The sequence below is a fragment of the Cyprinus carpio genome, chromosome B22 (assembly GCF_018340385.1).
Source record: "Cyprinus carpio isolate SPL01 chromosome B22, ASM1834038v1, whole genome shotgun sequence".
Taxonomy (NCBI): domain Eukaryota; kingdom Metazoa; phylum Chordata; class Actinopteri; order Cypriniformes; family Cyprinidae; genus Cyprinus; species Cyprinus carpio.
The window spans coordinates 2389936-2405928 of record NC_056618.1 but is presented as its reverse complement, the minus strand read 5'-3'; the positions used below and the strand labels follow the sequence as shown (position 1 = coordinate 2405928).

Genomic DNA, 15993 nt, shown 5'->3' with positions numbered 1-15993 from the left:
TACTTTTGAAAATATTTTACAATAACATTTACACATTTAGCAGATGATATAGGAGCATGTTCATACAGGTCCTTCTTGACAAAAAAAAATTGATTTATTTACCGAACATTCACTCAAATATTGTTTTTTGACTTCATTTCACCTTTAAAAATATGTGATACAGCAAACAATACCATATTAACTGCCTATGTTAAAGAAGGATTTCTGCCGATAAGAAGTTACATGCTGCATATATTAAAACACATGTTGTGACTCCAACATAACCACTGCGACCGCAGCTCGTTTGTGCAGACTAAGGTGTCACATCCTGCTAAGGGAGGATTCACATGCAGCGACTGGTCACTTTGAGTGTGTTTTGAGTTATAGACTGTTAGGTGAGCGACTTAAAAATGGTCCATGCGTTTGTTTTGTTCTGTTTGTCTTTGTTTGGTGTTATTGGTAAGTAAAAAACTATTGTTGAAATTAGCTAAGGATTTCCATTGTTAGATACTAACGAACAACATGTCTGTTTACACAAACTCTAATCATGTTTATATTACAATGGTTATTTTAATATTTTTTATATAAATTTAAATGATTTACCAATTTGATAATTAAACAATTAAAACGCTGAAGCAATAAGTTATTTACTGAATGAGTTCTCTATCTGAATAACCATTGCTGTCTGTTCTTCAGCTGCGTTTGGTGTTGAGACGGATGAAATGAAGTCAGTGTCTGTGATGGAGGGAGATTCTGTCACTCTACTGACTGATGCTGAAATAAAAAAAGATGATCTGATTCTGTGGCGATTCGGAGCTGAAGACTCTCCCATGGCTGAAGTCAACAGATCAGCCCAGATCATCTCAGTATCTGAAAGTACTAAAGGATTCAAAGACAGATTGCAGTTGGACCCCCAGACTGGATCTCTCACTGTCAGGAACATCAGAACCGACCACTCTGGAATTTATAAAGCACAGATCATTGGGAATAAGATGATAAGAAAAACGTTCAATGTCACTGTTTATGGTGAGTTAAGAACTACAGACTCAACACACAGATCCAGCTGACTTTATTTGTATTTGGCACTAATTTATATATTTCTCTGTTGTCATTAAAGCATCTGCTCAACATAAGCTGTAAATTATAACAGTACATATAACTTACAAATATTATAAATATCAATTACGATGTAATCATTTAAAGGAATAGTTCACCCATCTGTTGTCATTAAAGCATCTGCTCAACATAAGCAGGTCATTTATGAGTTTGTTTCTTCATGGGAACAGATTTGGGAAAATTAAGCAATCCATCACTTGCTCACCAGTGGATTCTCAAACAGTGTGTGAATGCCGTCAGAATGAGTGTTATTATGGACTTATATTTTGGCCAGAAGCAATGGTTTAAGGTTAAAACACCTAAATGATGAATTTGTTTTTTTTTTTACAAACACACATCTTTTGCTACACAAGATGTTAATTGTGTTATCCATTATGTTTTTTTTTTTTTTTTTTATCAGTTATTTGGACTCTGTATTCTGACGGCACCCATCCATGGTGAAGTGAGTGAGTGATGTAATGCTAAAATTTCTCCAAATATGTTTCCATGAAGAAACAAACTCATATACATATTTTTTTTTTGGATGGGGGTTGTGAACTATTCCTTTATTAGCGAGGTGTTCTTGAAAAAGTTCATGAATACTTCCTTACAACATTCAAATCTGCAATCTTTCATTTAGTTTGGAATAAGCCGTTATTCATCTTTTTTTTTTTTTTTTTAAATCTAAATGTTTCAAATCTTTTGTAGCTCGTCTGCCTGTTCCTATCATCAGCAGAGACTGTTGTTCTTCATCATCATCATCATCATATTGTTCACTGGTGTGTTTCAGTGGTGAATGTGGGTCGTGTGACTCTCTCCTGGTACAAAGGAAACAGTTTTATTGTCCAGCATCAGTGTTTTTGATCTCAGCAGCAGCGTCTCTTTACATCTGGAGGTGGAATATCAGGATAAAAACAGCTACAGCTGTGTCCTCAACAATCACATCAGCAACCAGACTCAACATCTGGACATTGGTGAACTCTGTCAGATACACTCAGGTAACATTAGTTTTTATTTAAGTCATCAGCATCAGTCATTTTGTGTGTTTATTGTTCTTTTATCCCCTCAGACTCAGAATGTGTCTGCTGTTGTGACACTAATAAAGCTGTGATCCAATTGGTCATCTCTGCTCTGGTGGGTGTGGCTACTGTTGTTGTTCTGGGTTTTGAAATCACATCCGGAAAAGCTGAACAGAAAAGACAAACTCATACATCATCTTCAGCCCCTACACTGATTCACTATTAAAACAATCATCTCTATATGTTTTTTTTGTGTTTTTTGTACCTGTTTTTGCTTGTTTCTCTCAATTTTTTTTTTTTTTTTTTTTGAAAATGGTTTCAAAGGAATAAGTGTTTTTTTTTATATATATGCATTTATTATAATTTAGGTATAGTCAATGTGTGAGTAGAAAATAGCTTTTTCTAGGACACTGATATCTTTAATATTATTGGCCAACATATTCTTTTCTGCAGGTGTAAGATTTTTTAATTCAAAAAATAAATTGAAAATCAATTTTTTTTTCGTGGGTAGAAAATTGATAAATGACTTCAAAATTTGTTTCCACATGTCGGCAATCATAAGACGCCTCTTTCAGCCAATTGGTCAACCAAAGCAGTTCTGTTTTAAAAAAAAAACAGCTCCTTACTGTACAGGGCAGGTCCTAGATTAGATTTGATTTTCACTTTTTACAGATTTTTTTTTTTCTTTTTTAATTATTAATCTGCACCCATCCTGTTTTATTTAGCTGAGTTAAATCCATGTGGTTGGCCAATCAGTGGAAAGTGGCATCTCATGACTGCCCACATGTGGCAAAATAATTTATCCTACCTGTGAACCACAAACAAGCACACATCTGCAGGATGTCTGTTAAAGATCACTTCATCTGGAAATCATCTGCTGTGTACAAACAGCTGATAAATGTCCATAAGGTGTCAGTTTTATGTACATCCTAAATCATAAACATCTCAAAGACATTTTCTAAACTTCTATTTGACATCTGATAGAAAACGCCCTATAGACATATTGTAGATGAGCAAACACTCAAATAAACACATCTTGCAGTTGTAAATGTCAAAATACCAAAACTTAATGTCAAAATGTTTTATTGAAGGTAGTGCGAGCACACAGTAAATGATTTTGTTAGAAAGTAAGTGCCACCTCTAGGTCAAAGGTTGAAGGTCAACTATTTTTTTGTCAAATTTCCTCACTTCTTTTAAAAAAAGAAATCCGTAAAATCCTATTAATAAGCTAACGGTACTGTAAGTTACCTTACAATGTAGTTAAAATTTACAGATTTTACAGTAAATCTGTGTTTGCATTGTATATAACGGTCAGAGGTTTACCCACAATTTATAGGCCACTTACTTTAAAAGAAAAAGTTTATTATTATTATAAAATAGTAATTATAGTAATAAAATTAATTCATATTTTGTCCTTGATGAGGCTGAAATGACCTTCTGACCAAAGTTGGAGCATTTCACTTACATTATAAAACTGTTTACAGATACAGATTGTCCACTAGAGGGAGGAAAAAACGTTCAGAAATGTGGTTTTGTTCATTAACACTGATCAAAACTAAAATGTAACATACATGCATTGTATATAAAAGAAATATCTGCAAAACAGGCAAGATCACAGTTAATAGCAACCTATTCCATAAACAGTAAAATAACCAAAACAAAAATGTTAAAGTGAATAGAAAGATTAACTGTTACGTAGTGTTCATTTAAACATTTTAAAGGCTCAAGAAAAATAGAGAAGTTTTATAAAAATAAAAAGTAAAGGATAATGTAACAGTCACTATACACGAGTGTTTGCAGTAATCTCTCCATTCATTAATGTCATTGTCTCCTCTGGCACATTCCCTCTGTTTTCTGACGGAATCTGTAAAAAACAAACCAAAGATTATTATTTGAATCAAAAGATTATTGTCCTGAAAATTAAGCTCAGATTTGGTTTATTTTACATGAATTTAACTGGTCGTTTTCAGATGAACTAAACTTGTTGTGTTGAAGGATCTTTATTCGTTCGACTAAATGATTTGAGCTACTCACCTAGGACGATAAATGTCTTGGAAATCACATTTCTCCCATTCCTGGAGATATTTAGTTTATAAAATTCCAAAGTCTGTGTGTCTGATGTCACTAATTGTGAGATATCCATTCTGTTGATCCATCTGTACTCTGTTTCTGAATGTCTCATCATGACCAGTTACCATCAAAATTGTTTTGTTCATTCAGCCCTGGCAAAGACAATGAATGGGTTTGTGCTGTCTGTGTTTAATTCTCCAAACCTCCACTGCAGCACATCAAAACTTTTTTTACTGCAGTAACGCCAGTGTTTAGAGTGACCGTCTCTCCCACATTCACTGATACTGTCTTCAGTTCATCTGTCTCAGCCAAATCGTCACCTGGAGAAACCTAGGCAGGGGAGTAAATATTCAGTATAACTATTGTATATTTTTAATAACTACAGCAGATACATTGTTTTTTTTTTTTTTATAAAACATTTGATGACAGAGAAGGGCGAAAACCAGATGTCAGTATATTAGATCAGTGAGTTAGGTCTTAAAGTGACAGCAGCCTAACCTCACTGCTTTTGTCCGAATAACTTTTTAGCTTTAATTCAAATCAATGTATATTTCATTCATACGGTACTGAATTTTACATTTGATTATTAGAATTTTAAGGTGATTAGAATTTAAATAGCTGTTTATTTTATTTGTAACATTCAATTGTGTTTATTTGTAATTCCTTGTAATTTGTATCTTTGTTCTGACTGTTTATTTGTTTAAAATACGCTTGAGAAGTTTTAACTCATATTAGTAAGGCTAGTAGGGCCAACTAGTTTTTACTACAAAGTAGGCTTTAATAAACCAACACGGATATGATATATATTTTTGCCATAGTGCTACTGGATGCAGTGTCTTACCATTGTTCATCTCAGTGTATTCTTGTTTAGGGGCCTGGCCTGTTTAAACACAAACCACAGACTTGAGTAAATCAATTACATAAATGTTGTAAAAAATTACATGCTTGCACAATAAAGCTCATCTTGCTCTATTAACTTTTAGTAAACTTGCCCGGTTGATTTGTTTTCCTGTATTTCCAGTAGATACTGAGCATCCCAACTGCAGCCAAGGACTAGTAAAGTAATTACAACACTAACGCAGATCAGCACCATGTGACTTAAGAGTAGCCATCTTCTGGGATTAAACTTGATGCATCCACTGTAAAACAGTAGATCAGAGAGAGTTAACAAATAAAACCTCTGATGTGCAAGTTGAAAAATTAGAGAACTGAACAAATCAGTTTATATCAGCACTGACATCAATCAGCTCTGCTGTACCTGAACATGTGTGACAGAGTTGAGTGATGTCCAGATGTTGAGTCTGGTTGCTGATGGGATTGTTGATCACACAGCTGTAGCTGTTTTTAATCCTGATATTCCACCTCCAGAGGTAGAGAGAGACTGATGCTGAGATCAGACACACTGATGCTGGACAATAAACTGTTTCCTTTGTACCAGGAGAGAGTCACATGACCCACATTCACCACTGAACACACCAGTGAACAATATGATGATGATGATGATGATGATGATGAAGCCCACATTCAAGAATTTCTGGTGATGACAGGAACCGGCAGAGGAGCTGAAGGATGGAAATTATCGGAATAAACAGATAATAAAAACTCCAAAATTGTGCAGTTGAGTTTTACACATATCTATTTACATTCACCATGTCATCTCAGTGACTAGAAAATAAACCATAGTACTAAAAAAAAAAAAAAATGTCAGTGAGAAGCGTCCTTGAGCTTGGGAAAGGCACTATACAAATTAAACATGTGGTTGTTGTTATTAAAAAGTAAAAATGCAATTGTAAAAGTTATAAACATGACTTATGTAAATTTCCTCTAGTTTTGGCTCTCTGGGTCGCTTACCACAAATTACACATACCAGGCTTTGCCTCGGGTCTCATTTCACCCTTTACAAAAGAAACCAGAAACTGTACATTTAGCTTGCCATTGTCTCCAATAGGATATAGGATGACAGAAGGATAGAAAAGTTACCAAAGTAACAACTTGTGACTTGGCTAATTTTGAATTTGACCTGCTGACTGACTCGAGTGACCAGTACAGTATTCTCAAACTGGTTCAATGAAATCAACTACAAAATACTCACCAGAAACAATGATACTGAACGTCTTTGGCGGGACCTCTTTCCCACCAACGGTCTGCAGTTCATAAAGTCCAGAGTCTTCAGTTGTGGTGTTTACTACGGTCAGAGATCCACTCCGATCATCCAGCTGCAGCCTGTCTCTGAATTTCCCATCAAGAACATCATTGTATACGGGAGATCTTATTGACTACATTGTTGATCTGAGCTATACGAGTGCGGCCCAGGTCCAAATGTCCACAGTATACGTGTCGTATTTCAGTAAATCAGTAAGATCAGTGTGTAGCGTGACAGAATCGCCCTCCGGCACTGACTTTCACAACATCACTAAACACACCCTGGAGAACAAACTGAGGAAATCCAAATGCTTATCAGCTAATCATAGCCTATTTGATAAAGTTCAAAGGGTTAGTTGTTTGAGGGAAATGGTAGTATGCTGATACGGACTGCATATGTGTAATTAATTGGTGGTTGATAAATTATGTAAATATTACGCCTACGCGTATCGCTTGATTACAAATGCGTAAACTCATGCAAAGTGAAAGTGTAAGTCTCGAAACTTTCTAAATACTCACCTTTTGCGAGCAAAAAGCATATAAGTAAAACTGAGGTTTTCATTTTCGTGAGTTATGGCATTTAATGAAGATGCTGGATGTAGTGAGTAAAATGTTACGAGTGTTTAGTCTTTAACTAACTCGTATCACACATATCCGCGCTGACAGCGAAAACAACCTTTTCTGACTAACATTTTTGGTTGTAACCGACCTTACAGCGCTATGTAGAGTTATTTTTATACCCATTGAGACTCATTTGTGATTTATATTCGACTTCGGAATCATATTCCTGGATAATTTCTCTTCTGAGAGAAGCCTGGCGTTGAGAAGATCGGAAGTGAGATATTCGATACATGTCAGGAAGTTATTAGTTCTGTGTGATCCTGAAGGAAGGACATTGACTCACGTCGCCACCTACCAATGCAAACAAAACCATGAACTTTCACTGTTTGCAGCACTACTAGCTAACTTGTCCAAATTACTTTCCCAAATACATGCAACCACGTAATCCTCGGCTGAAATAGATGTTTCAATAAAATAAAGTATTTAACTACATCACACGTGTTTGACTGTGTTTTGTGTGTCCTGGAGGTGTCTTGCAGTTCACCTGATGAACACTTGTGGGATACAGCTATGACTTCTTGTGGGTGCATACTGTATACTAGGCCAAACTGAAATCAGTTTAACCCCAAACCAACCTGACATGTTCTTCTAAACATTATGGTCTCATTTTGAAAACTTTGTAATGAGAACAAAAATATTATTGCTAGTTGGTTTAATTTTCATTATCACGTTCTATATGGTTGCAGCAGATCAAGAGAAGATCTGGAGCAGATCAAGTGTGTGTGTGTGTGTTTAACTGTGAGCAGCTTCTGAGACAAAATGAAACCTGCAGTGTATCTGACTTTTTTTTTTTTTTAATCTAAATGTGGTTTTGTTTTGTTGAGTGGACGGAATAGCTCGTGTTTGTGTGTCTATGTTGCATTGTGGTTGAATGGCTTCTTTCCTGTCCTTGTAACATGAACCACATAATTTTTTCCTGTTAATATAAATAAACTAGATAAAGTCATATAGATAAAGTAGTTAGTCTATCAACACTATTTAATGCTACTCACAATTAGGTGTCTATTTTCCGATTACTATTTAACATTTAATAGAGAAACAAATGAACTATTACAAGAAATTGTACTTTAGTAGGTTGCGGTTTGCACACTAGTAACGTAAGATATTGAGAAGTTTTACTTATTTTAATATCAGCAGCACCCTTAACATGATTGGCTGTCATAAATAATAAAGAGAAGACATATTTTATAGCAATGGTTAAATACGGAGGCTAAGTAGAACAAATGCAAATGCACGGTTAGTGCATCTGCATGCCACGGGGAGGGTGTAAAATAGAGGAGGATTCACACCTGGTCACATTTCGAGTGATGTTCTCTCAGACAGCACAGCAAACTGCTGATAAAAATGCTTCATGGGTTTGTTTTGTTTGGTTTGTGCTTCTGGCGTCTTGTTGGTAAGTTAAAATGTCCTCTTTTTTTTTAGCCCTTTTAGCTCTTGCAGTTTTATAGTGGAGTAAAAACCTACTGCTGAAAATTGCTTTCACATTTTTACATTACCTTACAGCTGTCAAAATGTATGAATCTGTTTTTATTGCATTTTTACTGTGATTTTATTAGATTTTTTTATTTAATTTTGTAATTTTTTTCAATGTTTAGCAAGCTAATAACTAATATAGTTTCGACAAACTGCCAAAGATTCAGTTGAGTGACTGAGCCGTTTACGCTGAATTGCAAATTGTAGACTGACACTGATTCCGAATTACATGACAAAACAGTTAGTAACGTAATAATTACATTAAAGATTTTGGGTGATGTAATCAGACTACTTTTTGATTACTTCTATATTTACTTTTGACCTAATTTTGTTTCTCACATTGATTTAAATAGGATAATAATATATTTACATAATAAAGCAAATTAATAAAAAAATATAGTATTAATATATAAAAATGTATAATAAACTCATTTTAAGACAAAAACCTTTAAAAGACTAATGCATGGTTAAATAACCCACTGTGTGATATAATTAAAATAAAAATTAATGTTCATCAGTAGTGATGCAATGTTAAGAAAACGCTTCTTAAAACTGAAATGATTTAATAATAATTAAATCATAATAGGCCTATGTAATAATGATAATACAGTATGTAATCATGTAATCAATAAAACAGTAACTGTAGTCTGATTTCACAATGATCTTATCTCACTAATAATATAAATAAAATAGCTTTGGTACTTAAAAAAAGGCTTGAAAATGTTAAGCCATGCTTTTTTTGTTGTTGTTTTTTTTATATATATTTTCATCAATTGACACTTGTATCAATCTGTGGTTTACAGTGACTTTTTGAAAACCATCTGAGACAGATTTGATTTGCTATTTCAAGAAACACTCTAAACACTTAGGAAAATCAATCGTTAACATTTTCATACGACATGTTCCATTCATACACAGCTTTGTACTTTTTCTTAGTTCATTGAAACTAGTGAACCAACAGAAAGCTACTAAAGCGCTTTAGTCAGTGATTGAGAAAGAAGTGCTCTTGTGTGTTTCAGGGTGTGATTGGTGTTGAGGCAGATGAAATCGAGTCGTTGTCGGTGATGGAGGGCGATTCTGTCACCTTACCGACTGGTGTGTCTAAAATACAAGAGGATGATCTGATAATGTGGATGAGCGGAAAATACTGTATCGCTAAACTCAACATATCATCCCAAGTCATCACTGAAACTCACGACGTATTCAGAGACCGACTGAAGCTGGATGATCAGACTGGATCTCTGACCATCACAAACATCAGAACCACAGACTCCGGACTTTATAAAGCACAGATGATTGGACAACAAGTGTCAAAGAAAACTTTCAATGTTACCGTCATTGGTGAGTAAAAAGTCACAGACTCAGACTCAAACAATTTCTTCTGATTTATTTATGTTTCTCAAATGTTTTCCAGCTCGTCTGCCCGTTCCTGTCATCACCAGTTACTGCCCTCAAAATCCTTCACCATCAGGATCATCGCCATCCAGATGTGTCCTGATGTGTTCAGTGTTGAATTTGGGTCATGTGACTCTCTCCTGGTACAAAGGAAACAGTTTATTGTCCAGCATCAGTGTGTCTGATCTCAGCCTCAGTCTCTCTCTACCTCTGGAGGTGGAATATCAGGATAAAAACAGCTACAGCTGTGTGATCAACAATCCATTCAGCAACCAGACTCAACATCTGGACATCACTCAACTCTGTCAACCATGTTCAGGTACCATCAAACCATCACATCAGCAGCATAGCTTCAATCATTATATATACGGATATTTATTTAGTTCCTTTTTCCTTCAGAATGTGTCTGCTGTTGTAATTCAACTGAAGCTGCGATCCGATTGGCTGTCTCTGCTCTAGTGGGCGTGGCTACTGTTGTTGTTCTGGTTTATGACATCGGATCCAGATGAGCTGAGCAGAAAAAAAAGAGCTCTGAAAATCATTATCAGAGCATAACTGACTTACTATAACAAGAATAAACCTTTATGTTTTTATATTGTGTGAATGCCTTGTAACACAACATGGCTTGGAGCTCATAACTAATTCTGATTCTTGTGCAATCATATTTTTTTTTACTTAACATCCGTTTCTGCAATAAAAAAAGTATTCCTTTCATCTCTGCTTACGAAACACTTTCTTCTGTTCTTGTGGTCTGGTAGGTACCCGACCTGTGGCCTGTCAGCATTTAAGCATTGACAGGAAGTTGGTTGGTTTTTTACCAAGAACTTGCCCTTTAGTGGCAGCACATTCTGTCTTTTATATACCATCACCCACAATGTTCAGAAAGTTATCTGTGTCCTCAGCTGAGCTACTGGAACTTATGAACTTTTGCGGCACCTTACACACCTTTGTTTGAGAACCAAGTTTACTTTTTAGCAACCCTTTAGAAAAACTCTTTTCTGGTAGGTAGATTCCTTTTCGTTGTAAAGAAGCCTTGCTGTGTGTTACATAACCTACTTTCTAGGGCACTTATTCATTTAACACAGCTTATGCACCATTAGTGTAAGTACGAGTACAAGCGTTAACTACTCTGTTTTGAAAGGTCATCAGAGTTAATTATGGGATTATGTGTTATGATGATTGTCACAGAGCGATTAGACTAAATGTTGTTTTAATAATGTCATACAATGCATTCCTTTGTACTGAATGTAGAAAATAATCGTTAATTATAGCTTTTCTCTTGTGCATTTGTGTCAGTTATCTTTTACAGAATGTAACGTTTACGTATTGTTAGGCTGTTTTGTTTTTTTTTGTTAGTTTGTTTTGGGCTACAAATAGATTCTGACTAGAATTCATTTGGAATTTAAGAACATTTTGTCAGGAATGTCATTATGACGATGAAGATTCGAGTGGGCGGGGCCAGCCGTGACTTTTCGCTATTCCCTCATTGGATTGTGAATTCATCAGAGCTGATCCTCCCTGAAGAAAAGTGAACGCCTCAATAGTAGTTCACGCGTGTCAAGGCGCAGCTCGGTCGCGGATAAACGGATCCAGGCGCAGCTTTCGTTAAATAGCCTGACACCGACAGTGGAGCTCTGTACAGATAACATCTAGGAGCTTTCATTTATTTCCTCCTTTGGTGTGCTACCTGAGGTGGATGTATCGCCAGGTGCTCGTGCTCGCGGTGTTTTACCGCTTTCTAAATGCGGTTTTCCAGCATCATGCGCTCGTAATGTAAACGGGTAACTAATATGATGCCAATGCGCTGTCGGTGTTGAATCACTGGGACGGGTAAGGTAGTAAATCGCAGTACCTGGTAATGTCCGCGTCGATTGCGATGTCGTGTTGCTGTCTGGATTTTTTTTTTTAGCAGCCCGTCTGGGATTTATTGATTTATTTATTTTAAATCGCACACATCCTTCTCCGCAGCTCAGCGCCGATAGAACGTTCTCGTTTCTTCTGGATTATTTTTTTTTTTACAACTCTTAAAAGCATTGTCTCGTAACGCATTTTAAACATGGTTGGAAACCTAACCTTGCCATAAAAAAAGCCACGTCAGCGGTTAGCTGCTCTCCTAACTAGTCCAAGTTGGTTTGGTTTGATGGTTTTAAAGAGTTTGTGGGCTTGTGGTTGTGATACCAGCTACTTGATTAGTCTGGAAGACAAATAGCAAACCAATACAGCCTTATGCTGCCCTTATTAAAATTAACCTTGGTTTTAATAGCCAAAAGTGTATTTTTTGGGGGGCGGATTGGTTATCATCTGTATAACAACATGGTTAAGCCATGGGCAATTTGTGGTTACCATATTTAAACTGTTTTCACCATGTTTTGTTTTTTTTTGGAAGTAAAACCATGGTTAATTATCGTAAGGCAATGTATATGCCTAATATATGTATATCTTTGCATTACAGGAATCTTAGCCCAGGAAAACATAAAGGACGACCCTCATGCACAGGGCTCTTCTTATATAGCTGCGTCATATGTGAAACACTTGGAGTCAGCTGGTGCCAGGGTTGTACCAATTCAGTATGTTAAACACAAGCTACATGCTATTATTAAAAAGAATAATAGAATACATAAAGGTAATTATGTTTGTTTTGCAGCATAAATCGCACAGAGGAGGAGTATGAAAAACTGTTCAATGCAATAAATGGGTGAGTGAGTTTGACTAGTTTGGCACCTAATTAAGCTTGGTAGATATATTTGGAACATGGAAGTTGGTTTATAATTGGTCCAAATTGTAATCTAATTAATAGAGCAGCTAGAAACCGGTTAACATGTTCCAAAAACATGTTCAACTATTAATGACTGCTTTACCCATTTTAGTTTGCTGCTTCCTGGTGGGAATGTGGACATCGAAAAGTCTCAGTTTACCAGAGCGGCAAGGATTTTCTATGAACTTGCAATAAAGGTAAGTTAAAAACATCATCATTGTGAAAATTAGTTTGAACTGATTGAATATTCCTTGATGGTTCTTCTCTATTAACCACACCCGGCTAATGATGCTTCGGATTATTTTCCGATCTGGGGCACCTGCCAGGGCTTCAGCAGCTCACGGTTCTGACCAGCAACAAGAACTTGTTGACCTTGACTGACACCAAAGCAGTCGCACTGCCGCTGACCTTCAGCCCAGGTTGGTAACATTGTGTGTTTCTCTCCAAATGTCAGATTCTGCAATGCCAAACTCTTACTAGTAATATAGTAATTAATGGGTGGTGGGTTGGAAACATAGAATAGTTCTTTGTTTTATTTTTTATTTTATTTTATAATATTTACACATTAGATGTTAGATGTGATGATTTATGTTATTGTTTTTTTTTATTTTAGATTCTTTTAAACATTTTTCATATGTTATTGCACCAAATCTTAAAAGGCATATGACAAATTGCTAAGCACAGTTTGTGTTGTCTGGTTTACCTATTTTGTGCATTAGCTCATTACGGTTGTTTGCTAAGCACAATGATGTTCGGTCAATGATTTTGATTGATTACAGGAGCTCAAAACAGCAGGTTGTTTAAAAAGTTTCCAAAGGATGTTCTTCAGTCTCTGTCAGAAGAGAACATCACGTCTAATTTCCACAGCTGGAGCTTGTCCATACAGGTATCAACTTTATTTAATAACGTTTTATGCATATGAGAATTATTTTCAGAAGTAATTTGACCATGCAATGGAATGCCATCAAAACCAGAAACATTGACTTCTGTATTTCTCATAGTACTTCTTTCTGCATACTGACCAGCAGTGTTGGGGAAAGTTACTTTTAAAAGTAATGCATTACAATATTGCTTACTACCTAAAAAAGTAACTAATTGCGTTACTTTGTTACTTTTTATGGAACGTGATGCAATACATTACTTGTGCGTTACTATTTCTCACCTGGGCTGGGCTTGCTAACAAAAATAAATTAATAACAATAACACTCTTATTTGAGCAGTTAAAAAAACAACGTTTGTTGTTTTTGCTTATTGCTTATTCGTATTGAATCATCAAAGGTTAGCAGTGAGATCAATCATATGAAGTGTATTTGTGTTATTTAACAGGTTTAATTATTGCAAGTTTGCATAATTTCTGAGATTGCAGTTCACTGTTTTAATTTCATTTTGAGGAATACGGAATTTGTGTTTGTGTGTGAGTGAAATCATTAAATGCATGTTCACTTTTAGTCTAGGACTAAACTAAATATCATGTTTAGACAGGGCACACAATGCATCTGCACCTTACTAATGATTTCTCTCAGTATATGAGGACAAGAGAGCTGTCAGTCAATAAATGGGAAAACAAAGTAAATGGCGTTAGTTGTTTGTCAACAAATGGGAAAAGTTTTGTTGTAAATTTAAAGTAATGCATTAATTCACTAGTTTTTTTTACTACTTGGAAAAAAGTAATCTGATTATGCAACTCAAATTTGTTACCCCCAACACTGCAGATCAGTCACTGTCTACTTCAGCTATTTTTTCTTGTTGTCTAAACATGATTTGCTCTTACAGAATTACAGTAGCAATGCCAAGCTTAAGCGTTTTTATCGAGTCCTGACAACAAACACAGATGGCAAGAAGGAGTTCATTTCCACCATGGAGGGTATGAATGCTACAGAGCATCTCTTTGTGTGTGTGTGTGTGTGTGATGTAACCCATCATTCAGGGAGTCCCACTGTCAGCTGTTTTTCATTAAATTGAGTTCACCCATAATATTGTGCTGTAGTGAGCTAATTGGTTGGTTTTACATGTAGAAGTAAATATGTGTGTAGAAGTGAATATAAGTGATGACTATATAAATTAATTACATTTGTATACTTGTATATTATATCAAAAAGTTTTTAACGAACCTCTGTTGAATATCCTGTAGCATATCAATATCCCTTCTATGCTGTTCAATGGCATCCAGAGAAAAGCCCATTTGAGTGGATTGAGAAAGATGGTATGGTGCACACGCTCTCAGCCATCAAAGCCACTTTCTACACTGCCCACTTCTTTGTTTCTGAAGGTTGGTCAACTAAAAAATGGAAATTTGAATGTGAAATAGAGAATCTCTCGTCTTTGCATTTGTTAACCCTTTTAATTTAGCTTAACTTGGTGTTAAATCTTTAAGGTTTTTTTTTTTTTTTTAAGTTAAAATTAGAGTCTTACTGACCACTTAATTTATGCCTTAATTTGCTGTTTTTCTTTTTTCAGCAATGAAAAACCATCATCAGTTTTCTTCGCAAAGTGAAGAAGAAAAAGCTCTGATTTACAACTATCAGCCTGTCTTCAAAGGCATGAACAGCATCTTTCTTCAAAACTACTACTTCGATTGAGTGTTCACAGTATTCATCGTGGCAGAAAAATTATTTCTTTTATTTTTTTAAAGTATTGCTTTTATTTCTTTCCTCAAAGTTTGCCCAAACTTGATGTTTGGAATGAATAATTGTAACATTCATGATTCTGACTCACTTAAGTAGCTCTTGATTGTATATGTGAAGTGTTCTAGAGTCATCATGACTGAATGTATTGTTACAGTTATATCAATTTCAGAAGTCATATTATATAATATGTATCTTCTAGTGCCATTGTTCAGAAGTTAAAAATGTTATATTTCACAGGGTTCAGTAGCATGACCAATGCAATGTTAAAATGTAAAATAAAATGAAATATAGATTTAAACTTTAAACTGGAAAACAAACCTAAATATTTTAAATGTACATGGTAATTCATTCACTACCCAGTAGGGGCAGTCCAAACTTCATGGTACGTTTAAAAAGGGTCGGACAAGACTTCTGCAAAACATTTATTTAGCTTTTTTTTTAAGAGGTGGGATAACACAAAATTACCAGAAAACAACGAGATCTAAATCTCCTTACAATCAGATACATAAAGCAGTTTGAGGTACAAAATCAAAATGGAATGGGTGAAAGTTTGCTAATAGCTCTCGTACCAGGACACTAAAGGTACAAAACAGAAGCGTTCAACAGCGTTCTACACTGGCGTCAAACTCTCCTACGTCAAGGCTTTATACCACAAAAATAATGCATGTACGGCTTATATAGAGCGTGTCTAGAGTACTAACCATTTAAATCTGTTAAACATGAACGGTTCACGTTTGCTAAAGTGTGTACAATCAGTTGAGCCCTGACATGTGCATAGACTTATACTACAGTGTTTCATGCACTGAAATGAATAAAG

General features: G+C 35.4%; 3 protein-coding genes across 3 annotated transcripts; all 3 read left to right on the top strand.

Annotated features, from left to right (window-relative positions):
• The first annotated feature begins 228 nt into the window (after positions 1 to 228).
• On the top strand, positions 229 to 3439 carry LOC122141746. Its single transcript, XM_042749842.1, has 3 exons — positions 229 to 438; positions 676 to 1005; positions 1783 to 3439. Exons 1-3 carry the CDS (start codon positions 390 to 392, stop codon positions 2091 to 2093), a joined length of 690 nt encoding a protein of 229 aa, XP_042605776.1. The 5' UTR covers positions 229 to 389; the 3' UTR covers positions 2094 to 3439.
• Positions 3440 to 9424: 5985 nt separating this feature from the next.
• LOC122141451 lies at positions 9425 to 10700 on the top strand. Its single transcript, XM_042748930.1, has 3 exons — positions 9425 to 9740; positions 9814 to 10138; positions 10697 to 10700. The coding sequence occupies exons 1-3, from the start codon at positions 9464 to 9466 to the stop codon at positions 10698 to 10700; spliced, it is 606 nt and encodes a 201-aa protein (XP_042604864.1). The 5' UTR covers positions 9425 to 9463.
• A 1336-nt stretch (positions 10701 to 12036) lies between these two features.
• Positions 12037 to 15583, top strand: LOC122141711 (gamma-glutamyl hydrolase-like). The gene is given in 9 exon segments (XM_042749712.1): positions 12037 to 12361; positions 12439 to 12489; positions 12662 to 12745; positions 12830 to 12876; positions 12879 to 12968; positions 13329 to 13435; positions 14323 to 14413; positions 14681 to 14818; positions 15007 to 15583. Coding segments are annotated over 9 exon segments (933 nt in total). The 5' UTR covers positions 12037 to 12158; the 3' UTR covers positions 15129 to 15583.
• Positions 15584 to 15993: the final 410 nt, after the last annotated feature.